Source organism: Podarcis liolepis (assembly GCF_965112155.1).
Source record: "Podarcis liolepis genome assembly, chromosome: 4".
In the NCBI taxonomy this organism is placed as follows: domain Eukaryota; kingdom Metazoa; phylum Chordata; class Lepidosauria; order Squamata; family Lacertidae; genus Podarcis; species Podarcis liolepis.
In genome coordinates, this window is record NC_139558.1 from 85,640,602 (window position 1) to 85,667,717 (window position 27,116).

General features: G+C 43.4%; 3 protein-coding genes and 1 long non-coding RNA gene across 9 annotated transcripts in view; 3 read left to right on the plus strand and 1 right to left on the minus strand.

The window, feature by feature from the left end:
• The window catches only part of GRIA4 (glutamate ionotropic receptor AMPA type subunit 4), a 225,312-nt gene that overhangs the window by 185,128 nt on the left and 13,068 nt on the right, over window positions 1-27,116 (minus strand). The gene's annotated exons all lie outside the window — the stretch shown is intronic.
• Window positions 244-8,118, plus strand: LOC310705424. Its single transcript, XR_014525266.1, has 3 exons — window positions 244-618; window positions 5,922-6,035; window positions 7,672-8,118. It is a non-coding gene; the product is annotated as an uncharacterized lncRNA (long non-coding RNA).
• On the plus strand, window positions 1,210-3,845 carry LOC310705774 (tigger transposable element-derived protein 1-like; the record flags this gene model as incomplete). Its single annotated transcript, XM_083500597.1, has 2 exons — window positions 1,210-1,309; window positions 2,680-3,845. The coding sequence occupies exon 2, from the start codon at window positions 3,060-3,062 to the stop codon at window positions 3,843-3,845; it is 786 nt and encodes a 261-aa protein (XP_083356723.1). The 5' UTR covers window positions 1,210-1,309; window positions 2,680-3,059.
• On the plus strand, window positions 1,245-2,811 carry LOC310705773 (tigger transposable element-derived protein 1-like; the record flags this gene model as incomplete). The annotated part of the gene is made up of 3 exons (XM_083500596.1): window positions 1,245-1,494; window positions 2,133-2,730; window positions 2,802-2,811. Exons 2-3 carry the CDS (start codon window positions 2,150-2,152, stop codon window positions 2,809-2,811), a joined length of 591 nt encoding a protein of 196 aa, XP_083356722.1. The 5' UTR covers window positions 1,245-1,494; window positions 2,133-2,149.

The following is a 27,116-nucleotide window of genomic DNA, read 5'->3' on the forward strand; positions in this document are numbered from 1 at the left end:
CAGATTAGTGCTATTAGCGGTTTAGCGGCTATTAAAGGCTTAGCGGCTATTAAAGGCTTAGCGGATTAGCGGCTAAAAGGCTATTAGTGGCTTAGCGGCTTAGAAAAAGGGGGGGAGCAAAAAAAATCAGAACACTCGCAAGACGTTTTCGTCTTGCGAAGCAGCTCAAAAACGGAAAACCCTTTCGGCTAGCGGGTTTTCCATCTTGCGAGGCATTCATCTTGCGGGGCACCACTGTATTGCAACCTCATTGCTGCCAGAGTGCTAACTGCCCAAGTTTGAGGCCTTGCACTATTACTATGTTGCAGGCCTGTTTATCAGCAACTGCTTGGTGATAAGATTCAGAATGGGGAGAGAAAGAAGGCTGCTTTTAATATTTATAGCCAGGGCCTGGATCAGATAAATTCATTTTTGATTGGTCTGGGAAACAGCATGCTGCAGCTGAAGGTTCTAGTCGGTGAAAGATAGGCAGTTAACTGTCATTTAGGACTGTCAATTGGGAGTTAACTGTCAGTTGGGAAAGTTAGCAGATGACGGAGGTGTGAGGCAAGAGCAGAGAAGACTGAAGTGAAAGTAGACAAGCACAGAGCTGAATATTAAGCGATCCATCCCCAGTGTGTATTAACAGTACTGTGCTGGAGAAGATAGTAAAAAGGGAGACAGTGAGTGGGTTGTTTTTGTTTTTGTTGTTATTTATTATGCAGTCTTCACCCTAAAGTCCAGGGCGGGTTTGCAACGTTAAAACACAACATGAAACAGTTTAAAATAATTACAGTGGTACCTCGGGTTACAGGTGCTTCAGATTACAGACTCCGCTAACCTAGAAATAGTACCTCAGGTTAAGAACTTTGCTTCAGGATGAGAACAGAAATTGCATGGTGGTGTGGTGGCAGCAGGAGGCCCCATTAGCTAAAGTGGTACCTCAGGTTAAGAACAGTTTCAGGTTAAGAATGGACCTCCAGAATGAATTAAGTTCTTAACCCGAGGTACCGCTGTAACTAAAGGTCTTACCAGAAGGTTACGCAAGCATGTTTTAGAAAACCAAGTAGCCATTAGTACAACCAGAAGCAGCTGGAGCAGATTGTAAGTGAATTTGACTGGGACAGAGGCTTAGGGAATTTGGCCAGAGAAATGAGCCTTTTAAAGGCCATTGTCAGCAAGAGGGTCTCTTAAGTCTTTAGAAACTGTCATCAAGGGCATACAGCGGTGCCCTGCAAGACGAATGCCTCGCTAGACGAAAGGGTTTTGCGTTTTTTTAGCTGCTTCGCAAGACGAATTTCCCTATGGGCTTGCTTCACAAGACGAAAACGTCTTGCAAGTTTGTTTCCTTTTTCTTAAAACCGTTAATACCCAGGGTGCATTGCTTGAAGAGGTGCAGTTGCGACTTGACTTTGAGGAGCAACTCATAGCACACGGTGTGGTAGCCTTTTTTGAGGTTTTTGAAGACTTTGGTGATTTTTGAAGCTTTTCCAAAACTTCTTTTGCAGCCATTTGGTAAGTTAAACTTCTAAAACTTTTTGGGGGTTTTTTGGATTTTGGGTTGGGGTGTTTGGAATTCAAGGACTTGGTGTTGGGGAGGGGTTTGCAAGAATCTGGAAGCTTGTGTGTTTTTTCCCTGCATTTTTATGATTTTTTGTGACCATTGGGCCACTCTGCTGTTTTTTTTAAAAAAAAATTCTGGATTTGAATTTCTGTGTGGTGGGTGGCTGGGGGACCAGTTGGGCAGGGGTTTGCAACAGTTGAGGAGGGGCTGGGGGAACAGTTGGGGAGGGGTTTGCAATTTCTGTGTGGTGGGTGGCTGGGGGAACAGTTGGGGAGGGGTTTGCAACAGTTGAGGAGGGGCTGGGGGAACAGTTGCGGAGGGGTTTGCAATTTCTGTGTGATGGGTGGCTGGGGGAATAGTTGAGGTTTTTGAAGACTTTGGTGATTTTTGAAGCTTTTCCAAAACTTCTTTTGCAGCCATTCGGTAAGTTAAACTTTTAAAACTTTTTGGGGGGTTTTTGGATTTTGGGTTGGAGTGTTTGGAATTCAAGGACTTGGTTCTGGGTTTGAATTTCTGTGTGGTGGGTGGCTGGGTGCTTTTGAATTTTTTGGATGTGAAGCACTGATTTTTTTGGGGGGGGGTTGCGAAGGTAGGAGCTGTGCTGCCATGGGACCCAAGAAGACTGCTGCTACAGAGGCCGGCGAGGGGAAGAAGGCGAAGGTTACGCTGGAAATGAAGAAGGAGATCATCCGGAAGCACAACGGTGGAATGCGTGTGACAGACCTCGCCAGGGAGTATGGGAGGAATCCATTGACCATCGGGACCATCCTGAAGATGAGGGAGAAGATCCTTGCGACTGATGCAGCCAAGGGAGTCACCAGGATCATGAAGAACCGCCCAGCTGTTCTGGAGGAGGTGGAGAAGTTGCTGCTCATCTGGTTAGAAGAGAAGCAGCGTGCAGGGGACACAGTGACTGAGGCCGTCATTTGTGAGAAGGCCAAGGCCTTGCACGCAAACCTCGTCCGGGAACAGCCAGGGACCTCAGGCGAGCCAGAAGTCTTCAAGGCAAGCAGAGGCTGGTTTGACCGGTTCAAGACAAGATCTGGAATCCACAGCGTGGTCAGGCATGGAGAGGCTGCCAGTTCTGGTGTTTCTGCGGCTGAAGACTTTGCAGCAGAGTTCCTGGAGGTTGTGAGGATGGAGGGCTACGTTCCACAGCAGGTCTTCAACTGCGACGAGACCGGGCTGTTTTGGACTTTCCAAAAGGACTTTCATCACACAGGAGGAGGCCAAGTTGCCTGGCCACAAGCCCATGAAGGACCGTTTGACCTTGCTCTTCTGTGCCAACGCAAGCGGCGACCTGAAGATCAAGCCCCTGCTGGTGTACCACTCGGAGAACCCACGGGCCTTCAAGAAACACAAGGTCGACAAGGAGCAGCTGAGTGTCATGTGGCGATCCAACAGTAAGGCTTGGGTCACATGTGTGCTGTTTGTGGACTAGGTCAATCTTGCTTTTGGCCCTGCTGTCAAACAGTACCTGCTGGACAACGACCTGCCGCTGAAGGCTTTGCTTCTGATGGACAATGCTCCTGCTCATCCTAAAGGCCTTGAGGAGGACTTGTTGGAGGAGTTCAGCTTCATCAGCATCATGTTCCTGCCGCCTAACACCATGCCACTGCTCCAGCCGATGGATCAGCAGGTCATCGCCAATTTCAAAAAACTCTACACCAAGGAGCTTTTCAAGCGATGCTTCAAGGTGACTGATTGCACCACCATCACCCTGTGGGAATTCTGGAAGGACCACTTTGACATCGTCACCTGCTTGAAGGTGATCACCACGGCCTGGAACGGGATCAGCCAGAGAAATTTGAATTGCGCTTGGCGCAGCCTGTGGCTGGACTGTGTGGCACCAAGTGACTCTGGTGCACCAGAGTCAACAGTGGTGCAGGACATTGTTGCCTTGGGGAGGACCATGGGCCTGGAGGTCACAGAGGAGGACATCAGTGAGCTGGTGGAGGAGCACGACCACGAGCTGACCACCCAGGAGCTGGTCGAACTGCAGGCAGAGGCTGTGCAGGAGCAGGCCTCGCTGGAAGAGGAGGAAGCAACTAAGGAACGGCTGTCCTCCAAAGAACTGAGGGGCATTTGCCTGAAGTGGAAGGATGTGCAGGCTTTTGCACAGCAGCACCACACTGACAAGCACGTGGCACATGGCCTTGTGAACACTTTTGATACGAGGGTCATGACGCCTTTCAGGGAGGTGCTGAAAAGGCGGATGAAGCAGCAGACCATGGACAGGTTCTTCAGCAAGAAGCAAAGAGTGGAAGAGGAAGCTTCTTCGAGTTGCCCCCCAGAGTCTTAGAAAATGTACTGTACACTTTGTTGATTTTTAAATGTTTTTCTGTCATGTTTAGAAACTTAATTTACTGTTCCTTCAATTTTTGAAATGCTCTTTACAGTATGTGTGACTTTAAAGAGCACTTAATAAACTCTTGCTGTACCAAATTTGGCTTTGTTTGGACTTTTTTTGACCATAGGAACGCATTAATTGAATTTCAATGCATTCCTATGGGATTTCGTGCTTTGCAAGACGAATAATTCGCTAGACGAAAAAACTCGCAGAACGAATTAATTTCATCTTGCGAGGTACCACTGTACAAAACTGCAATGTATCAGGATCCCCTTGTAAACAATTCTAGTTAATACAGTGGTACCCTGCAAGACGAACGCCTCGCGAGACGAAAAACTCGCAAAACGAAAGGTTTTTTCGTTTTCGAGTTGCCTCGCAAGACGAATTTCCCTATGGGCTTGCTTCGCAAAACGAAGCTTGCCCCGGGGACAGCGGGTCTTCTCTTTTGAAGCAAGGGGCGGTGGGGAGAAGCGATCTTCTCCCCGCAGCCCCAGGTCTGGGGACAGCGGGAAGCGCTACCCGCTGCCCCCGGACCTCTTTTGAAGCAAGGGGCTGCGGGGAGATCGTTTCTCCCGGTGCTCCGAAGCTGGGCGGGGGGGGGAGGGAACACCTGCCCCAGCCGCCCCGCTTCGGAACGCTGCTCCAAAGCGGGGCGGGGGGCGGGAACACCTGCCCCAGCCGCCCCGCCTCGGAACGCTGCTCCGAAGCGGGGCGGGGGGGCGGGAACACCTGCCCCAGCCGCCCCGCTTCGGAACGCTGCTCCGAAGTGGGGCAGGGGGCGGGAACACCTGCCTCTGCCGCCCGGCTTCGGAACGCTGCTCCGAAGCGGGGCGGGTGGCGGGAACACCTGCCCCCGCCGCCCGGCTTCGGAACGCTGCTCCGAAGCGGGGCGGGGGGGCGGGAACACCTGCCCCAGCCGCCCCGCTTCGGAACGCTGCTCCGAAGCGGGGCGGGGGGGCGGGAACACCTTCTGAAGGCGGGCGGGGGGCGAAAGTCTTTGTCCCCCCTGCCTGCCTTCCCAGGGCCTTTTAAATCGCCCCGGACAGCGGAGAAGTCCTCCGCTGTCCCGGGGCGATTTTAAAATGCCGCCCGCCAGCATTTTAAGATCGCCCGGACAGCGGAGAAGTTCTCCGCTGTCCCGGGGTTTTTTAAAATGCTGGGGGTGGGAAGAAAAGCCCTTGTTCCTCCCCCCCAGCCTTCAGAAGAGGTCCGGGGACAGACTGTCCCCGGACCTGGTCTGAAGGCGGTTTCCCTAGGAACGCATTAATTGATTTTCAATGCATTCCTATGGGAAACCGTGCATCGCAAGACGAAAAACTCGCAAGACGAAGAGACTTGCGGAACGAATTAATTTCGTCTTGCGAGGCACCACTGTAGTTCCATCCCATCTCTAGTGCTGCTGTTCATGTCACACCTAACTATATTATATCAAGCTACTAGGACAGGCATAGGCAAACTCCGGCCCTCCAGATGTTTGGGACTACAATTCCCATCATCCCTAGCTAACAGGACCAGTGGTCAGGGACAATGGGAATTGTAGTCCCAAACATCTGGAGGGCCGGAGTTTGCCTATGCCTGTACTAGGTAATTTCAAAGGCATTCTAAGGGAATGGGTGGCAGCAGGAGAGGGTGACGTTGAGCAACTCTTGAGTTGTGGATACCCTTCATTATAAAAAATTAAGAAGCACAAATACTCAAATTGTGTTTAGAAAAAGTGAGAATAAAGTTTCACCAGAGGTGGTGGCAGTGGAGACAAAATGAGAATTCATGGTAAATTCTGCCTCCATATTGTATGGCTCTCAAACAAACCAACAAAAACAGGTTAGTACCTGAGGACATAACAATGTCTCTTTGATACCCATCCTGAGACTGGCCTGACATTGTCGTCATTTCTGAATAAGGATCCTACAAAACAACACTCTTGCAAGCATATCTATGCCACTTGCTTAATAACCATAGGAAGCTGCCTTATAGAAGGTCACATACTTTGTGCTCACCTAGCCCAATATTGTCTATTCCAACAAGCAGCTGCTTTCCAGAGTCTTAGACAGATGTTTTTTCCATCACCTGCTACCTAACAGGAGATGCCAGGAACTGAGTCTGCAGCAGGCCTCAGATAAAGCATATCCTCTTCTATTTAAGGTATGTTTAAGTCCCTGAGTAATTCCCTTTACTGTATCTCTTCCCAGAAATTGATGTAAAGCAGAGAGCATCTTAATAATAATAAATAAATAAAAATATAGCTACTCTTTTATCCTCCAACATATAGACCCCTCCCTTCTTTCCTTCTGGTCCTGAAGCAGCAAGTTCCCATTTCCCCTCCGTTAAATAAATCAGAAGGCATGGGCCTATTTGGGAATTCAGTTGAGTAAGGGATTATCCTTGGGGTCCAGTTTATGATCTTAACCTTTGTTTATTTCAGTGTCATGGGATATGTCAATTTCTCACATCCTAAGGTGTCATCCCTGAGCCTGCTGGATTTGTTTGGGGATTAAAATGTAAAACCCATCTCAGACTCCCTCTTGAAATGACAGCAGTACAGCATTCAGATTCAGAATCTAAGTATTAGTGAAAATGTCCAACCAATTTAAGAAATCTGCCATTAAAATTCTAGTCAATGAATCCTACATGCACCTGTAGCTCACCTTACATGAGTGAATAATTACACAACATGGTATTTGTGAGTCGGAGAGCTTTTCCTTGAGGACTTTCATGTTCATGAGCAGAAGGCCTTTTGCTTCTACTTCACCTTCTTGTTGAGTGCTGATGTTTTATGCATTGCCTTCTCTTACCAGGTAATCTCTTGCTGATTATAGTTAGCAGTATAGTCAGAGCTGATTTTTCAGCATAAATAAAGCTCGAAAAGACCCATCTACCACAGCTACATTGTGCCTTTTTGCTAAAAACCAAGCACAACAGAGAAGTACATGGCAATGAAGTCACTCACTCTTCCTTTACGTGTATTTGGATGTTTAAAAGATGGCAGGGTTTATTCACAATCGCCAATATCTATTGACTATTAATCTTGAGATTACTGCTGGTAATGAACGCCTCTGCAGGTAAATGGATTTCTATTTCAAAGTAATATTTTCATTACCTTTGAAACAGAGCATGAAAGATCACTCTTTAATGCACTTATCTGTTCATCCAAACTGTAATTTAAATGGAAATATTTTTACAGGTCATATAGCCTGCTGTATAAGGCACAATAAATTCACTAAGCTTTAAATGCCTCTTCCTAGAAGGGAACAGAGTCCAAACCAATCTAAAACATTAAAGCATGCCAAATATTGGCAAGGTACTATTTCCTTACTTAGCTTGACCTCAGCTGGTACAAAATGTAATAAACATATACTTAAGGGCTCATCTTTCCTCCTCTTGATCCTAATTCCGGCATATACTAATAGCTGATAATGCAGATTTTCTGTTGTTGTTCATTATTGCTCGGGAAGAGGGTCACATTGGAAAGGCCTCTTGCATTACTCATGCACTGCTTGTCAGCACACAGACTGGAGCAAGATTACCAATACAGCTGTCTAATTTTGCTGAGACAGTTGATGTAAGCACTTGAATATTCGCTGCCTGCACCACCAGAAGCCAGCATGTTGGGAAACAAATAACAGAACTAACTTTTTCTTGTACACCCCCATGTGTTTGTGAAAAATGGGGAAGAGATGTGCTTTTCTTGCCCAAACATATGGTGGTAACATGCAAGACTAATCTAGGACCTGTATGCTACAATTTATTACATAAGGGTGGTTTGCATATACGCACGCAGGGATACTTGCTGTCTGAAACTGCATCGAGATGGTGGTACCCAGTACTGTGCCAACACAGGCTCAACATGAAACTATAGGCAGCTGCCTCAGAACCAGAAGGAAGAAGCTAAGGACTGGTCCATGTAACTGAAATTTCAACAATCCTCTTTCCAACCGACTGAATGTCCAAAGCGATGCTCCAGAGTCTTGTCCCACATCTTGCGCCTTCTTTCTCTAATGCACAAATGCTTCCTAAGCATTTAAGTCTCACAATCCACTGAACTGCTTATGTGAATATTCTGTTCCAGTTTTACCTACTACCTGGTTGATTCTATTACCCCATCTATCATTTGCTTGTCCAGGAAAAAAAAAAAAAACAGCAACAGCAACAGCAATGTTGTTATTATTATTGTAAGTACAAAGGTGAGCCAAAGTGACTTACAGACACAATATAAACACTAAAACTAATTACAGTGGTGCCTCGCAAGACAAAATTAATTCGTTCCGCAAGTTTTTTCTTCTTGCAAGTTTTTTGTCTTGTGAAGCACGGTTTCCCATAGGAATGCATTGAAAATCAATCAATGTGTTCCTATGGAGACCGTCCATAGGCGCGCGCGCCTTCCCCTCTGTCCCCGGACCTGTTTTAAAGCAAGGGAAGGGGCAGCGGGGAGAATCACTTCTCCCCGTTGCCGCCCCTTGGTTCAAAAGAGGTCCGGGGACAGCGGGGAAGACGCGCTGCGCTTCCCCGCTATCCCCGGAGCTTGCGGGGCAAGCTTTGTTTTGCGAAGCAAGCCCATAGGGAAATGCGTCTTGCAAAGCGGCTAAGAAAACGAAAAACTCCTTCGTCTAGCGAGTTTTCCGTCTTCCAAGGCGTTCGTCTTGCGGGGTACCACTGTACAACAAACACAACCAATAAATGAAGGTAAAGAAAATTGCTTAAGCCTCTTTGTATATGTTGGTGGACTAGTTGCATGATCAAATATTTGCCATGGGTGGTGTAGGAAAAGCTGGGTGAGACGTTTAGCATTGCATATGAACTAAAGAACGTTTTTATAAGGGCTGGATATATGTTTGTACCTACAAACATATGCCATTTATGGAAATGAACAACATCTAAGCAATACAGGAGAGTTCAACAACTATAGACCCCCTGAGTCAAGCATGGTCCTCAGAGATGCCACCTGGCCTCTAATTTAGCAATCTAAGAGCAACAAAAGTGTGCACAAAGCTTTGTCATATGCCAATTTACAGTGGTGTTCTGGCTGGCCACTGTTCTTATACCCTTCTCAAAATGGTGCTGCCAGAAGTCTACTTCCTAAATACAGCAATATAAAATAATCTATGATTATCTCTAATCTTATATAGAAGGGGTAGCTAACTTCCCGGTTCAGGAGCCTGACCCAGCTTCCAAGCAAATTTTTCTGGCCACCTATGACCCAACTGATTTTGGCAGCAAAAATCAAAACATAAATTAGACACAGCATTGGAGTGGGCAGAGCCCAGCATTTAATGAGCAGATAGTGGGTGACCACACTCTTCCTCAGCTGATCTGCATGAATCAGCTGAGTGGAGAGGCTGTGTGTCTGTGTTCCTGTGTATCTCCTCTGCCTTTGCGTCCATGACAGAGTTTGCATGTGATAGTGTGAAGTAACCACAGCCACTTTTGGCCACACACACAGCTGGCACAAGGCTCCTCAGGATGGGCCAAAGGTGAATGTACACCACAGGTCAAAATAAGTTAGCCATCCTTGATTCAAAATATGCAGAGTTGAATGACATCTTGTTGGAAAACAGGATATACAGTATTAAGAGTGGATCACAAAATTTGGCATAACTTTGTATTATGTTGTGTTTACTAGCATATTTGCTCATTAAAGCTGCATTGCTTTATTTGTCTTAAATGCTGGACCCAATTAACTGTCAAATGCAACCCCAGGATACTTCTTATCTTGTGAATTTTAAATACAGAGGTGTACAGAAATCTATTCTTTTATAAATTTCAGGAAAAAGCCTTCTGTGTTATGTCTGTCATTTAAACCTTTTTGATTAATCCATATCAATCAAAGATCATTAATGGTAGTAAATTGTGCATTTTGATTTTTCAATTAAATAGCAGGATCAGATGAAGCACAAACTACAAAGAGATGATTCTTTAATGGCTTCATAATTGCATTATGATTTTACAGCCGCAGTAAAAAAATGAATTACTATAAGGCAAAATAAGCATAGAATCACTGGGATAATATGAAAAGGGCTTCCAATTCATTTTAAAGTAATTCCATTATCTATTCCTTGCACAGATATTCACACATGAATTTGCGATCCCTGGAAGAGCCAAATATTAATTCATTGGGTCCTCCCCCCATAATTCTAATTAATAATGAAGAAAACAAATTAAAAATGACTTTTAAATACCTGATGAAGCTCCCTCTGTGGGGGCTATTCCATAGTTTAGGTGCCACAACTGAAAAGGCCACCTCTGTCTCTCAACCCCACCAGATACACTTCTGGCCTCAAAACTCAAATCTTGAACAGATGCATACAGAATAAGATGGTTCCTGATAAAATTTTGATACCAGACCATTCAGGGCTTTAAAGAGAAAAACCAGTGCCTTCAACGAACCCCCAAAACAAACTGAAAGCCAGTGAATCTGGCAAAAAACATAGCATGGTCTATACTACCAACTCCAGGTACAACCCAAGATACAAGCCACCTCATTCTAAACTGATGGAAGTTTCTGGACTGTCTTCAATGGTAGTCCCAAGTGCATTGTAGTAACTGGAAATTCAGTATGTTAACTGAATGAGAAATGTATTTTATATTGAAGGGAGTAGTTTGAATGTACAGTGGTACCTCGGTTTACGAACTTAATCCATTCCGGAAGTCCGTTCTTAAACCAAAGCCATTCTTAAACCGGGGCACACTTTCCCTAATGAGGCCTTCCACCGCCGGTGCCCTTCCACCATTCAGCTTCCGTTCGTAGACCGAGATAAAGTTCACAAACTTGAACACTACTGGTTTTGCGGAGTTCGTAAACCGAATAGTTCGTTAACAGGGCTGTTTTTAAACCGAGGTACCACTGTACTGAAATTCTTGTAAGTACAGGGATACCTTAGATTAAAATTAAATTCTTCACTATGTTGAGCAGAACAGTACACCTAATGGATAATGTTGGAAGCTTCAATAATACAAAGCATCATTGGCAAAAATTTCAAAGGAAACAGCCCCATAAGCAGGCACATTTAATCCAATACCTTTCTTGCCAAATAACACTGAAAAGATTCTTATAACTTCAAAATTCAGCAATCTACTAATATGGTTAATGTTAATTTTTGAATAAAAACACCTGATAGTTAATTATCTGTGTCTTTCCTAAGTAAATGTAAGTTCATAATCTGCAATACTGATGATTCTTTGATGTTCAGATATTTAAGCAGATATTTTCCTCTCAATTCAGATACATAATTTATTAAGTATAACAATGCAAAATGAAATGCAAATGTAGCTGTATTGATCCATAAGTGCCAAAATCCACAGCCTTTCCTAATATAAAGACTGCCATGCAACTCTAGTTCTGCTCACTGCCTAACCAGAAACATGGGTAACTGCTGGAATTTGTTTCTAAAAAGTTGGAGGTCAGCCTTTGCTTTTTTTGTTGCAGGATTCTAGGAATAATCAGCAACTTGCAACAAGCTGGTAGAAACTAATCCAATCTATTCTGTGGTCCTGATCTTGTGTTTGAGACTAAATGCAGACTTTATTGCTATACCGAACCAAATTTTGTTATTTCCTCCACTCCCCGTTTTGTGTAACATCCAGTCTGATAAAGAGCTCTGGAAAGCTCTTTTATGTCTTCTGCTTGATGAAGATACTCTCCAACTGCATGACTTTAAAGGGTCTACCTTGAGCCATCGTCTACCAAACTTCTATTTTGGAAACATTTTTCAGCTGATGTTCATATTTTAGATGTTAAGCTATGGCAAATCAAGCTAAACAGAATCAGAATCAGAATGGTTAGAGACCATAGAATAATAAGAAAGCCAAGAATTAAATGTGAGTGTTCCTATGCACTGATATTAACTCAAAATTCTTTGTACCCACCCTTTCAAAGCTGAAGCAAAATTATAATAGAATTTCTAAAAAAAATAGCATTTTCAAAGACTGAAAGAAAGATGCTTGGATGGGCAGAACTGTTGTTATTTATCACATTGTCAGTCTTCACTTCAGCACCGAAACAGCCATGAGTGGAGTCATACTTGAAGATGTAGACGATGTAGTTCAGATCAATGAAAGGGTCATTCACCAGAGTTCACTGCAGCTCTGGTGACCAGACTGCCAATGCCACCAAATCCATTAACTCCAATTTTCACCATTTTCACCTCTGGAAATTGTGCTCCCAAGGGGTCCCTGACCTAACTCCAGTTCGTTGATCATGCTCTGATTTTTTAAAAACGTGTCTTATTGATTGTGCTCAGTCCCTGCTCCTGCCAACCTAGCAGTTTGAAAGCATGTCAAAGTGCAAGTAGATAAATAGGTGGGAAGGTAAACGGCGTTTCCATGTGCTGCTCTGGTTCACCAGATGCGGCTTAGTCATGCTGGCCACATGACCCGGAAGCTGTACGCCGGCTCCCTCAGCCTATAGAGCGAGATGAGCATTGCAACCCCAGAGTCGGTCACGACTGGATCTAATGGTCAGGGGTCCCTTTACCTATAAAGTACAGAGCTTATACTAATATCTCAAGTAATATTTGTAAATAAGGCAAAGATCCACTTTGTATCAGGAAGAATTCATGGCCAGTCAGTATTTCTAATTAGCTATGTGTCATTTTCTTATAGTTGGCTGCTTTGCTGATGTCAGGCTGATGGGTAGGAAACTGAATGGTGCTCTATACAATCCCAGCTCTGAAGAAGGAGGAAAGAATTTGCTTTCAGCACATGCCAATTCTACAGCTTCACATTTTTATTCTAGACAGATTTCATACAGCAACTGCTGCTAATTGTTATATGGGGTGATCATCACTGATATTGTATTGTGCTACTTTACATTGAATTATGATAGATAGATAGATAGATAGATAGATAGATAGATAGATAGATAGATAATTTTATATTTTCTAGACACACTTGGATGCAAACAGGCACACATAAAATAAACACCTGGAGTCCTGTGCCCAGTTCCAGGCACCACAATTTAAGGAGGATATTGAGAAGCTGGATGTTCCCTTCCTTCTCTCCTCTGGCACCCCCTTTACTCTGGAGGGCCCCCCAACTCCTGCAGCATACTTTGAGAGTGCATGGGGAGGAATGTTCTGTTGTGAAAAAGGAAACCTGTTTTTTGAGCAGAACAGACACACTGGATTCAACCCTGTGCTGTTTTTGAACATATGGGCTTAATCGGACTAGAGAACTCTTCCGCAAAACCCCAGTTGCAAACATGCTAAATGTTAGATTTTCCAAAAATACAAAGCATGGCTTGTGGTTGTCTGCATTAAGTAAAGGACATCAACTCCTAGAGCTCAACATGATCCCCAAGCATGATTTTTCTGTCTCATTCTTTACAGCTACAATACACAGCTGAGCCTGCTTATTCACATAGAGCCAATCTGACTGCTGTTGAGTAAGTGGGTTGTAGACTATGGACTTAATGAATAACTGCAGCAAAGGAAAATGAAAGGGGAGAAATTTTCACCTTGAGTCTACATCAATATTTTCCCATTTAATCTGTATAGCCTGCTATTTTCAATTTAGCTTCCCCCCATTCCAATCATAGCCTGACTGTTTATCTACTTCCCATTAATGAATTATAAATAAACTTGATAATTAAAAGCTGGTATTTACAATCCTTGCTACGCAGCCCTTGTGCAATAAATGGGTGATGTGAGTGAGGCTGTCGTTCTGCATTACATGCCCCTGTTTAAAACTCAGTGGGTTTTTTTGACAGCATTACCAAGGTTTTTCAGTAGCAATGGAAATGAAGGAATGGCAACATTTTATTAATGCTTATAAATGACTTGCCCTCATCTGGTTACTCATAATTTTAAGTCTCTGTAATAAAACAGTAGATTGGCAAGTACCAAAAGGGCAATGTGGCACACACAATTCTACATTGAAGTAGCTTCCACTGTTGTGCAACACACACACACACACACACACAGAGAGAGAGAGAGAGAGAGAGAGAGAGAGAGAGGAGCCAGTGTGGTGTAGTGGTTAAGAGCGGTAGCCACGTAATCTGGGAAACCGGGTTTGTGTCTCCGCTCCTCCACCTGCAGCTGCTGGGTGACCTTGGGCCAGTCACACTTCTGTGAAGTCTCTCAGCCCCACTCACCTCACAGAGTGTTTGTTGTGGGGGAGGAAGGGAAAGGAGAATGTTAGCCGCTTTGAGACTCCTGAAGGGGAGTGAAAGGTGGGATATCAAATCCAAACTCTTCTTCTTCTGTATATGTGTGTGTATCTCTCTTTCTTTCTTTCTTTCTTTCTTTCTTTCTTTCTTTCTTTCTTTCTTTCTTTTTCAATCAGTTAAATCCTGCTTTCTCCAAGGAACCGAACCCTGAGCAAGGTATAACGTGCACTCCCATTTTATTCTCACAACAATGTTGGATGATAGTTTATGTTCAGGGATAATGATTAGCTCAAAGTTCTACCCCTGGCCCCATACTCAAGGCAGGCTCATAGCCAATGAACCTGGGCCTCCATAGCATGGCTGCATTCATATATAATTTTAAGCCAAAGCGGAGCTTAGCATGACTGTGCTGGCTCCCTTAGAGACTGCAGCTGCCTTGCTACATCTGCTGTCCTAAATATCATTCCCACTGAAACGTTGGAACAGGCTAGGGTCTCACTGAACAAATGAGGAGATCAGTGGCTCTACATTTTGCCTCATTTCTCAGGTTCTACAAGGGTTACAGGCTTTCTTAACACATGGACTAGAGTCTATTTGTTGCTTATGAAACTCTGTATACCTCCATGTAAGATCTGTTCAACAGCGGAACCAACTACCTCAGAAGGTGATGGACTCTCCTTCATTGGAAGTTAGATGGCCATCTGTCAAGGATTCTTTAGCTGTGGTTACTGCATTTGCAGGAGGTTGGACTAGATCAGTGTTTTTCAACCTTTTTTGGGCAAAGGCACACCTGTTTCATGAAAAAAATCACGAGGCACACCACCACTGTGTGCGGAGAGGGAGATGTCAGAGCCCCGCTGCTCTCTATGGGGAATCAGATGAGAGCGGACCGCCTGTCCGCTCTCATCCGATCCCATCCGATCTGATCCCCACCCAGGACGGATGGAAAATAGGGTGTACACAGTCCGGTGCCCGCCTAGTGGGCGAAAATTTGACTTTTTTTTAAAATCTTTCAAATTTTTCAATTTTTCCCATGGCACACCAGGCAACATCTCGCGGCACACTAGTGTGCCGCGGAACAGTGGTTGAAAAACACTGGACTAGATAATCCTTGGGTTCCCTTCCAACCCTACAATTCTATGGTTTCATGTATACTGATGACACTTCAGAGCTACTCATGAGGTTTAGCATACTTGGTTTTTTGGTAACTTCTTCCCTGTACTTTTGGTTTGGTAGTAGAATACAAAATTAGGGAAAGCTCCTATGTAAATGTGAGCTAACACTCCAACACCAACAGTCCTGATCACTACTAAATAAACATGTCAGTTTGTTGTTTAGGCCAGTTTTTGCATAATATACTATGAATTGATGGTGAAATTTTTGGAGAGGTGCTTTGCTGATTCCATGGTTGATGCCCAACTAAAAGTAGATGCAATAGGCAACTGAACATTGAAGCTTCCTTAAAAAGAGGCAAGCTATTGGCTCATTTAGTTCAGTATTTTCTAGCAGTTATTTTTCAGGGTCTTGGACAGAAGCCTATCCAAGATAGCTAGATATGCCAACATGTTGAACTTGGAACTTTCTACATGCAAAGCTTGTGGTATGTCACGGAGTTATAATGTTTCAAGTGTACCTGCAGAGCTCTGCTGGTGCCAATAGGCTTTGTCAGACCAATGGGCAAGCGCAGGACCAGACCATCCACTGTCCTAAGTGCCACTAATTTCATTTGCACAAGTACTGACTTGGCATGTATTCCAATGAAGTTTTTGTATACTGGAACAGTAGGAGGAATAGGCCAGGCATAGAGCAGTCAAGACATAGAATAAGAGAATCTCAGAACTGTAGAGTTGGAAGGGATCCTGAGAGTCATCCAGAGCAACCTCCTGCTATGCAGGAATCTCAACTAAATTATTGAATTATGTTCCTATTTGTTTAATAAAGTTTACTCACAGATAACTATGCAGGCTTATTCTGTAACTGGCTCATATGCATGTTGAAAAAAGCTGCCATATCTCAGGTGTGTGACAGTTAATGATCCATGAAATGGCATTAATCCAGAACAAAACTCATCCTGGTGTGCTGCAGAGAAGTTAAGCTAGTCATGCTCTTCTCCTTAAGGCCTGTTGCAATTCCAATCATGCATAATGGGCCACTGGTGTATGATAACACCATTTTGTGGCTCTGGGTAAGCAGCAAAAACAAGAGGCGCAAGACCTGGCTGCTTTGCTTCATATATGCCCCGGGGGTTGCTCAGCTTTCTTTGTTTGACTTTCTGCAGTGTGTTCATATTACACTTTGCAGTAGGATTTCCTCTTCACCTTCACATGGGAATGATTGGGGAGTGCATCCTCCTTGAGGCAACTATTATAGGAGAATTCAGCATTTGAGGATTCCTGGTCTGAGGCCATGACAGTAAGAAAGAATCCATTTTCAGCAGAGATAGCTAGTTTGAGGTGACGAGATATGATGCAATCGGTGGGACTTGAACTGTTATGCTACAACATTTTCATATAAATCCTCAGTGGGGGTTACTTATCATTGTGTTGTTGTTTAGTTGTGTCCGACTCTTCATGAGCCCATGGACCAGAGCACGCCAGGTACTCCTGTCTTCCACTGCCTCCCGCAGTTTGGTCAAACTCATGTTGGTAGCTTCAAGAACGCTGTTCAACCATCTTGTCCTCTGTCATCCCCTTCTCCTTGTGCCCTCAATCTTTCCCAACATCAGGGTCTTTTCCAGGGAGTCTTTTCTTCTCATGAGATGGCCAAAGTATTGGAGTCTCAGCTTCAGGATCTGTCCTTCCAGTGAGCACTCAGGGCTGATTTCCTTAAGAATAGATAGGTTTGATCTTCTTGCAGTCCATGAGACTCTCAAGATCTCCTCCAGCACCATAATTCAAAAGCATCAATTCTTCAGCGATCAGCCTTCTTTATGGTCCAGTTCTCACTTCCATACATCACTACTTATCATTAGCCCCACAATTTCCAGCAAAATTGTGGAGTTCTCTCTTTTACTACTTTTGTTCCCCATAAAAACCGCCCTCTTTCACTTCAGTTTATCCTTTTTGTGTGTGCATAAGCAGATATCATTTCTAGATTTCACATTTTGGTCATGAAAAACAGTGCTTTGTACTTTTAATTAGTGTGTAGCAGCACAGATTCAACATATGCAGCTTTTCATGTTAATGAGCTAGTACAATTGGAGAAGCTGCCCAATCCATAATCTGCATGCTATTAAAAAGGGGAAGAGATATCTTTTCAGTCAAGATTTGGCAAACCTGGTCAAGATATGCATGTTGCCAACATCTTCTTGGCTGCAACTCCCCAGCCATGAATTATGCTCTGCATAACAGGAATTAGAAACTGACTGAGCCAAGTAACAAAGGCAACATTTAGCATGATAAATAGGTGGACTTGGTCATCATTTAAGGATGCAGTTCCATCACAGGAAACAGCATCAGTTGGGAACTATTACAGAATAAGGCTGCATCGTTATCTGTAAATGATCCCCATTAAACAAAGAGGAACATACTTCAATGTAAACATGTACACGATTGCAGTATAAGGCTGCAACCATAATACAATAGGCTCAAATTCCATTTACTTCAATCAGATCCATAAGATTGTGCACACAATGGCCACTGAAAGAAATCTATATCGTAATGTACTTGGGGATTTTTCAGTAGTGGTAAAACTGCTGACAATGATCGTCTGAGCTACCCTAACGTCTCAGAGGGCTGGAGCAGACAGAAGGATCTTTGGATGCCAGTAGGAAAGCTAATCAGAGGTAGAGGATAGGACGGAAACGCCTTGAGAAAATGCAGCCAGCGATCTAAAATGGAGGCAAGCCCAAGGAAGCAGAAGGGCTAAAATGTGGTATGATTCAGAGGAATGAAAGTGACATAAAAACACCAGAGACAGGAATCAGAGATGAAGACAAGCTGGGGAGAGAATGGCCAAAGGGAAAGGAAACACGTGATCAGGAACTCCAAAGAAAAAGTAGGCTAAATGTTCACATGTGGATTTAAAACAATGACCTAAAAATCTTCAAAAGCAGGCTTAACAGATCCTACCCTCCACCTGGACTATCTGACTACGCTAATTTCCACTACTGAAGCATTTTAGATAACTGTTAAGAAAGGAAAGCTGTCCTTATCTTTGTGGAATGCTGAGCAATACTGAGAGTTACAGTAAAATTTCAGAACTGGAAAAAAGCATCAATTTGCCGACATGTGGGCTGCGTTCAGATGTTGCAGAGACAAACCATCTGACTGTAGTCAAAACCATGGTTTCCAATCCTGGAGCAGAGACGAACTATGAGGTATAGTATGATGTAAGGGGAATCGGGGCGTGTAAGAACAGAAGGAAAGGGGAAGAGGGAGCCCATTATCTCATTGCAGTAAAGTGTTGCCCACTCAAAATGCCCAATCCATGCTTTGACCACAATAAGTGAATCAAGGCACTTGACTGAAACATGCCAAAATGAATTTATCTTAGCAATCTACTCCAACGCTAAGATGATTTTTCCTCTCCCTCAGACATAAATCTGTATGTAGAAAGCGGTGAAAGCAAGCAACAAGCTCTAACCTATATTTTGTCTAATATATAATTTTTGTCCCTATCACATATTGTGTCGCCAGGAAAAAAGTAAATAAGTATATAAAGAAAGTTATTACAGAGTTATTCCTGAAGCCATTTTTTTTTTTAAAAAAACTACCTCTATGAGTAAATGAAATTTACAGTCCCTTAGGGATTATCATAAATCCACATACTGTCCCCAAGTGCTAGATTTAGTGTCTGGGCCTTTGAATTAGCTGGGGGGAGGGAGTGTAAAAAGCTCATGCAGAGACACAGCTGCCTTTTGGCTACGCATCCAGACAGGCTTGTTGGCAACAGAGTTTCCCCCTAAAAGGTGACAATTGACTTTCAAATGATAATCCACTGCCAATTCAACTATTTTCTCCTCCAGAAATCAAAAGAATTTCTATCCAGTGCACCTGCAGAAAGAAGGTCAGCCATGCTTTTAATCTCTTCATTTAAGGCACTTTCCCCCCAAACCGGTGGATTTACTTAAGCAAAATATGTATATAGGCTGTTCTCAATAATAATAAAATAAAACAGAAAAACTCATCAAGGTATGCCACTTACCCAATACTTGACAACAAATATTCACTGTTTAGCTATTAATCCTTTACAAAGACATTTCATTTCATAGAATCGCAGAGTTGTAGAGTTTGAAGGGACCCTAAGGGTCATCTAGTCCCACCCCCTGCAATGTAGAAATCTTCTATGGCTTCCTTCTGCATGGATTTACACAGAAAATCCCTTTACAGAGATCCCACAAAATATGCATTTTAATGGCAGGTCATTCTTAATACAGTACTATCTCCTTATGAACAGTATCATCACTCAAAATATAGTTTGTTTCACCACTAAATTGCCTTTTGTGGATGCTTAGGTAAAGGTAAAGGGACCCCTGACCACTAGGTCCAGTCGTGGCCGACTCTGGGGTTGCTGCGCTCATCTCGCTTTATTGGCCGAGGGAGCCAGCGTACAGCTTCCAGGTCATGTGGCCAGCATGACTAAGCCGCTTCTGGCGAACCAGAGCAGCACACGGAAATGCCCTTTACCTTCCCACTGGAGTGGTATCTATTTATCTACTTGCACTTTGACATCCTTTCGAACTGCTAGGTTGGCAGGAGCAGGGACCGAGCAACGGGAGCTCACCCCGTCACACGGATTCGAACTGCCGACCTTCTGATCAGCAAGTCCTAGGCTCTGTGGTTTAACAGTGGTTAAAAACAGTGAATAGGGCTGAACAGGCAGAAGCCACAGTCATCTGCTTGGCAGAGATCTCTTTATGTTTCCATCACACAATAAAAGCGAGCCATAGCAAAGAATGCAGCCTGATACACTCTGCCATTGATGCCGCACTTGTTCACAATGAGTTTGGCACTCCCTTTCCAAACATGCATTACTGTTTACCCAGACTCTAGCACAATGGTGCTCAGTGGTAGTATTTATGCTTTGCACAGATGGCCCAGTATTTCAAACTGCGAGGCAGGACCCTCCTGTGTTCAAGATGTTTACAAGAAGGATCAAAGTGTATGGAATTCCCTCCCTGGTACAGTCATGTGATGGACTGGTGTCTTCGTTCTCACTGTTTTGGACCACTAATATGCATTAAACAGAAAGACAGGAGCAACAATGTGCAAATCCTCCACTGTGTTGTTGGAACACAGCCATCAGGACAGCTCCAGTTCCAGTGGTTGTGTGGTGGTGTTGCAGCTGACACCACCACCTTATAAAGAGCAGCAATGGACCAGTTCCAAAATATGTGCTTCACTGAACTTCACCTACATTGCCAGCAAATGCTCACTAAATGTTCTAGTGGCATAAGAGCATTCCTCTGACTGGCTGATTAAATATCAAAACTTGGCCATCTTCAGATGAAGCCAGGTTGCTCCAGATGGCAATCTGTGTGCTAGAGGGCTACATACCATTTGAGACTTATTGTGAATAAGCCCAATTTCCCAGCACAGCAACTCACTCCTGAATAAACACACATGACTTGAAATACCTTTACGAAGTTATCTCAAAGGAAACTATCGAATCAGTTAATTATGGGATTTGTTTGTTTGTTCCACTGTAGATTTTAAAGGTAGTTAATTGGTGGTACGTTTGCAATTAACAGAGACAATCTTCTGAGAAAGCATTTGTTCTGTAATCAAAGGTAGATGCAAGTTTAACTTTCTTAATTTTAATTAATTGTGCAAAACATTTTTTTGGCAGGAAAAGGGTCCCGGTGGAGAATATTGAACTAGATACAAACCACTTGCTTACCACATCAATAAATCCTAACAGTCCTCCGACAATACTTTCTTAGCAAAAGACTCAGAGGGAAAGCAGTGCAACCTCTTTACTGCACTGCCTAATAAACCAACATTTTAATAGCTAATCCTTTGGGCTATAACTCATGGTGCAAACACTTAACTTGCATTAGAGCTAATGGGAACTATATGTGCCATCGAGAGAAGAATGCACTGCTGTAACATAGATTTCCCTTGTAAGGAAACATACCATATATATATAGTGAGAATATCTCCCATGCTAATGGCCTCCCATATTTAAAAATCAAATAAAATGGTGTTTTTTTAAAAAAAATGGTGGACAGTTACTTTTAATCACTAGTCATCCACAGTAGCAGGCTGTGGCTCAATTTTATTGTTCCATTTAGGGTTTTTTCCTCTAGGAGTCAGGAAATGCTTTGAATTGAACAATGTCAATACTAAACACAAATTTACAAATAGAGAATGACCATATTTTTGCTAACTTTGTGTGTTTGTGGGGGGAGAGAATGTATTTCCCCAAGCTTTGAAGAGTAACATAGGAGAGAGGCTTCACAAGTAAATTGCCATTGATGATACAGTTGTACCTTGGATCTCGAACGCCTTGGCTACTAACAAATCGGCTCCCTAACGATTGAAACCCGGAAGTGAGTGCTCCGGTTTTTGAATGGTTTTTGGAAGCCAAATGTCCAGCGGGGCTTCCTGCAGGCAATCAAAAGCCACACTTTGGTTTCCAAACATTTTGGAAATCGAATGGACTTCCGGAACTGATTCCGTTCAACTTCCAAGGTATGAATGTATTCCCTTTCTCCCTGATTGCTGCTCTAGCCACTGCTCATGTGCACAAACAAGAGTAGCATCCAGTAGCATCAGAATCCATTCATTCTTCTCCGCCTCAACACTATGACGAACAAATGTATGACCCAAGGTGATTTTTCCACTCCCATTTCAGAGCATATCGGAAACACAAAATTATGGTCTACTGTCACCTACAGCAAACAAGGCAGACCAGCCTATTTAGGAGGTTTGTGGTAGCATTCAAAAATTAATTCCTTTATTTCATCCATTCATTAACTTTGTATACCACCCTATATCCGAAGAAGAAGAGTTTGGATTTGATATCCCGCTTTATCACTACCCGAAGGAGTCTCAAAGCGGCTAACATTCTCCTTTCCCTTCCTCCCCCACAACAAACACTCTGTGAGGTAAGTGAGGCTGAGAGACTTCAGAGAAGTGTGACTAGCCCAAGGTCACCCAGTAGCTGCATGTGGAGGAGCGGGGAAGCGAACCCAGTTCACCAGATTATGAGTCCACCGCTCTTAACCACTACACTGCACTGGATCACAAGGCGGTTCACAACATAAAAATACAAAATAAGGGCACAAAATGCATAACAAAACAAGAAACAAGCCAATAGCTCACCCCACTCTGCTGACACACATACATTTAAAAAGCCGTAGATTGTTTGATCAGCCAAAGGCCTGGTTCATGGAGCCTCCCTGAGGAGAGCATTCCACAAATGGGGGGCCACAGCAGAAAAGTCCTGTTCTTGTGTTGCCACCCTCCAGACCTCTCTTGGAGGAGGCACACAAAGAAGGGCCTCAGAGGGTGATCTCAGGGTCCATTCATGTGGGAAGAAGCACTCCTTGAGGTATTGTGGTTCTGAACCATTTAAATGTTTTATAGGACAAAATCAGCACTTTGAATTGGACAGCCGGTGCAGTTGGGCCAGGATTGGTGTTATATACTCAAACATCTTGACCCAGTGAGCACCCTCACCACCCAATTCTGCACCAGCTGAAGTTTCTGAACCATCTTCAGAGGCAGCCCCATGTCTATTGCAGCAATTAACCTAGAGGTTACCTGAACAAAGACAACAGAAGTTAGGCTATCCCTGTCCAGATAGGGTGTAGCTGGACCAACAGCTGAAGCTGATGGAACACACTCTGTGTCACCGAGGCCACTTGAGCCTCAAGTGACCACAGTGGATCCAGGAGTACCCCCCCCCCAAACTACCTACCCACTACTTCAGTGGGAGTGTAGCCCCATCAAGCTTCAGCTTGCAACAAGTGAGTGATTCGGTTGCCATGAGCAGGCAATGCCACCAGCACAGAAAAAGAAGGTGTATATAACAGGCCATAGATAACTCCACATTTTGATGATATTCTATGTTTATCTTGCAAGTCAAATAGGTGAAAATATCATATTTAAGATACATAGAATCCATGATACTTAATGCTCTTCTTTTGCAGATATTACATACATTTGCATACATGTATGCATTATTTTTTTTCTACGTGGCAGGAATATGTCTTCGGCTCTCATATACTTCTATAATTTATTCTATTCCTTCTTTCACATAGCTATTTTGTTGTGCAGTTTTTCTGGATTGTAGATTGCAAAGTAGCTTGTTTCCTCATTCCCAGTGGAGTTTTGCAATTGTGTTGCTTGAAAAGCTGTCATCCACTTTGCACAGCAAACTGCTTTTGAACTTTATGATAATTTCCAATAACAGTTTGTGATATGGCATGCAGTGGTTTCTTGTCTTAAGAAACAAATCAAAACACCCATGGATTTATGCAAACTCCTAAGTGTGCTTAAAGTAACTCTCAAGTTAGGGATACAAAAATATTTGCAATTTTCATGGAGCCAAACTAAAATTGCCTATTCACTGGTGCACATGAGTATTCCAAACAAGCAACAAGATTCAAGATGTATTGTTAAGTGTGTGCGCACGCACACACAAACACACAACCTGATCAGCAACAAAAAGCCCAGCATGATGTGGACCCCAGCATTGAAGGGGGTCCAATGATCAATACCAACACAAATGATTTTTAAAAGCTGGTTGGTGCTCTGAATAGAGCAATCACAAAAAATATATATATCTGCGAAAATTGTTCTGAACAAATCATTCCAATCCAGGAATAATTTGAATGGGTTTGCATATGCTTGTGCTATATGATGGCATTTATGTTTATGTATACAGCACTATTGCTAGCTTGCTACTGAGGTGTTCCATAGCTTAGTGATAGAGCAAACGTTTTGCATACATAACACTCCTGGCTAATTTCCTGGTAAATCCAGTCAAACTGATTTCAGGCAGCAAGAACTGGAAAACAAGAACTCTGGCTAAAACCTGGAAGGGCTGTTGCTTGTTAGAGCACACTGCAGTAGTCTAGATGGTCTGATTCAGTATAAGGCAGCTTTGAATATACAGTGGTGCCTCGCAAGACGAAATTAATCTGTTCCGCGAGTCTCTTCGTCTTGTGGTTTTTTCGTCTTGCGAAGCACGGCTATTAGCGGCCTAGCGGCTATTAGCGGCTTAGCGGCTATTAGCGGCTTTAAGAAAAAGGAAACAAACTCGCAAGAACTCGCAAGATGTTTCGTCTTGTGAAGCAAGCCCATAGGGAAATTTGTCTTGTGGAACGACTCAAAAAATGGAAAACGCTTTCATCTTGCGCGTTTTTCGTCTTGCGAGGCATTCGTCTTGCGAGGTACCACTGTACTGTGATTATTTTCACCACTTTGGTCTTACTTTTTTCTTTATCCTAGCAAGCAGAAAGCCTGCAAAGCAAATAGATGGAGAGGCCTTAGTGGCTGTCAGTAGAAAGATCCTTTCTAGACAGCAACTGATCAGCATTCAGGTGTTTCAGCAGAAAATAGAAGTGCACAATTTCCCTCCATCTGTCAGACGTCAGAAGAGGAACACAGAATCTCATGGATAATACCAACTCTCTTTTACACTTTAGAGGTCAAAGAGTGCAGTGCCTAGTATGTACGAATGTAAATGAATTGAGGAAGCAAGCGATCGACACTATTAATCTCAATCTGAGATGTTAAGTGAAAGGAATCAAACAGTAATTTCTTAATATCTTTCTTCAGTGCTCTGAAAACTGAATGGAAGCTTTCTGCATAGTATAGCAAAATAAGCTTTCTGCATGGTATAGCTAGACTGGTGACTGGGAGTGGGCGCTGGGACCACATAACACCGGTCCTGAGAGATCTGCATTGGCTCCCAGTAGGTTTCCGAGCACAATTCAAAGTGTTGGTGCTGACCTTTAAAGCCCTAAATGGCCTCGGTCCTGTATACCGGAAGGAGCGTCTCCACCCCCATCGTTCAGCCTGGACACTGAGATCCAGCACCGAGGGCCTTCTGGTGGTTCCCTCATTGCGAGAAGTGAGGTTACAGGGAACCAGACAGAGGACCTTCTCGGTAGTGGCGCCCGCCCTGTGGAACGCCCTCCCTTCAGATGTGAAGGAAATAAGCAGCTATCTTCTTTTTAAAAGACATCTGAAGGCATATTTAATGCTGTATTGTTTTTAATACTTGATTGGAAGCCGCCCAGAGTGGCTGGGGAAACTCAGCCAGATGGGCGGGGTATAAATAATAAAGTATTATTATTATTATTGACAGTGGGCCCTGGCAGATTCTGCTACTGTTGTGGCTAAAGCTTCACTTTCTACCACATCAGTAACCCCCAGCCATGTTTCTAGCATATTAATATCCCTGCAGTGATTACTTTTAGAAAAATAGAAACAGAGGTCCAAAAAGTTTTCATCAAAATTATTTGGGGCACCAGAGCCAGTTTTGTTATTCTTAACTCTGAGGGAGGCATCACCCTGAGAAAGAAGGCTCAGCATCCACCTCTGTTTTGGAACCCAGCAAGTCAGATCTCTCCAACACAGCACAGCACACCAGCAATCCATAGCACCTGATTCTCTCCATCAGTGGAAGGTTTAAAGCAGCTACTGGGAGGCATGATGGTGCAACAATTTAAGGTGAAGCCCTGTACCTTTAAGAAACTTCCAGCTCGCAGTTGAGAGGTAGGACTTGGAGAATAAATCAATTGTCTTCTGGTACTTTAAGGGCTCAGTTTAGCTCAGGCTTCTTCCAGAATGTCTCTGCTCCCTGAGATCTATTAAGCACTGCAGACCTTTTCTCCAACTCTCTGGTACCTCTCCTGACACCTGCTGCTTCCAAATCATCATCCACACCCTTGGCAAGCAGCTCCACAGTCTGCAGGAGACTAGTACAGGAAAGGGGAGTCTTTGGCACTTGGATTCACAATGCAGTTACACTGAGATTGCTTCATGGCAATATTGTGCATGAAGGGAATCACACAGAGGGGATAAAGGGGCTGGCTCACAAATAGGATTCAGACAGTAAAACACTGGCTTGCCTTTATCAAATATCAAAGTATTTCACCTTGGCCCAGTTTAGGCATTACTCTAAACCATGGTCTTGTGTTACTGAAATAAGCATGCATGAGCCTTGGGCTCACAATTCCACTCCTGCTCTAATTGCAAAGAGATTGAAGTATCTTCCCCTTGTGATATATGAATAGGGTTTATTCAAACTACTGTTAGCTAACCAGAATCAAACCTTCCCAGCACTGAAACAGAATTTAGCTTACATCAAACCAGGAATGTAGCATAACACACTCCTTTGGCTGGGTGATGTGTGCCAAAACTTGACGTCTGCTGTCACTCCCCCTATGCCATAAACCACTGCAAATCCTGACTCCCTAGTGAGTTGGGGGAACCTAAGAATTTTTAGAAAAACAGCATATTTCAAACTCCCTACTTCCATAACCCATTGCTTCAAAAGCATCTCTTTTTTGTGACCAACACCCAGCAGTTGGCAACCCTGCCAACTATTAAAAGGGAAATGTTGCAATCCACAGCATATTGACCCAGATATAGCCATATTAAAATAAATTAAACTATTCCAAAGTCAGTAGGTTGTTTAATTCATCCAAAGTTTCTACTTAAATAGCTGTTGCTAGTGCTATTTATATTTATTTATCTAGATTGTTATTTTTGGTGGCGGCGGCTGTTATTATTTAGCTTTCCATTGTATTTAATCTGTGTAGGCAAAAATATGCCACAGGAGACTAACGTTCCTGAGATGGCACAAATTAGCCAAAATAACTCTAAGCACGATGCGCCCAGGGTGAAAATATTATTGTAGAGCCCCCATGAACACTTCTCTCTGTGAGGCAAGTAGGCACAATATGCTGAGAGTTACTCTGGCATGAGGACCTGTGGAATGAAAGGGCTGTACTGAGTCAGAAGGAAAAGATGCCTGGAAACACTTTAACTGAGGCCTGTGCAGGTGTCTGGATATTTTAACTGCAAAATACTTTGTAATACTTCTTTTTCTTTTTGCTAACTTATTTTATTCATTCATTTAGTTAGTTAGTTTCTATACTGCCCTTCATTCAAGGATCACAAGGCAGTTTACAATACAAAAACACAAAAATACATAACATAGTA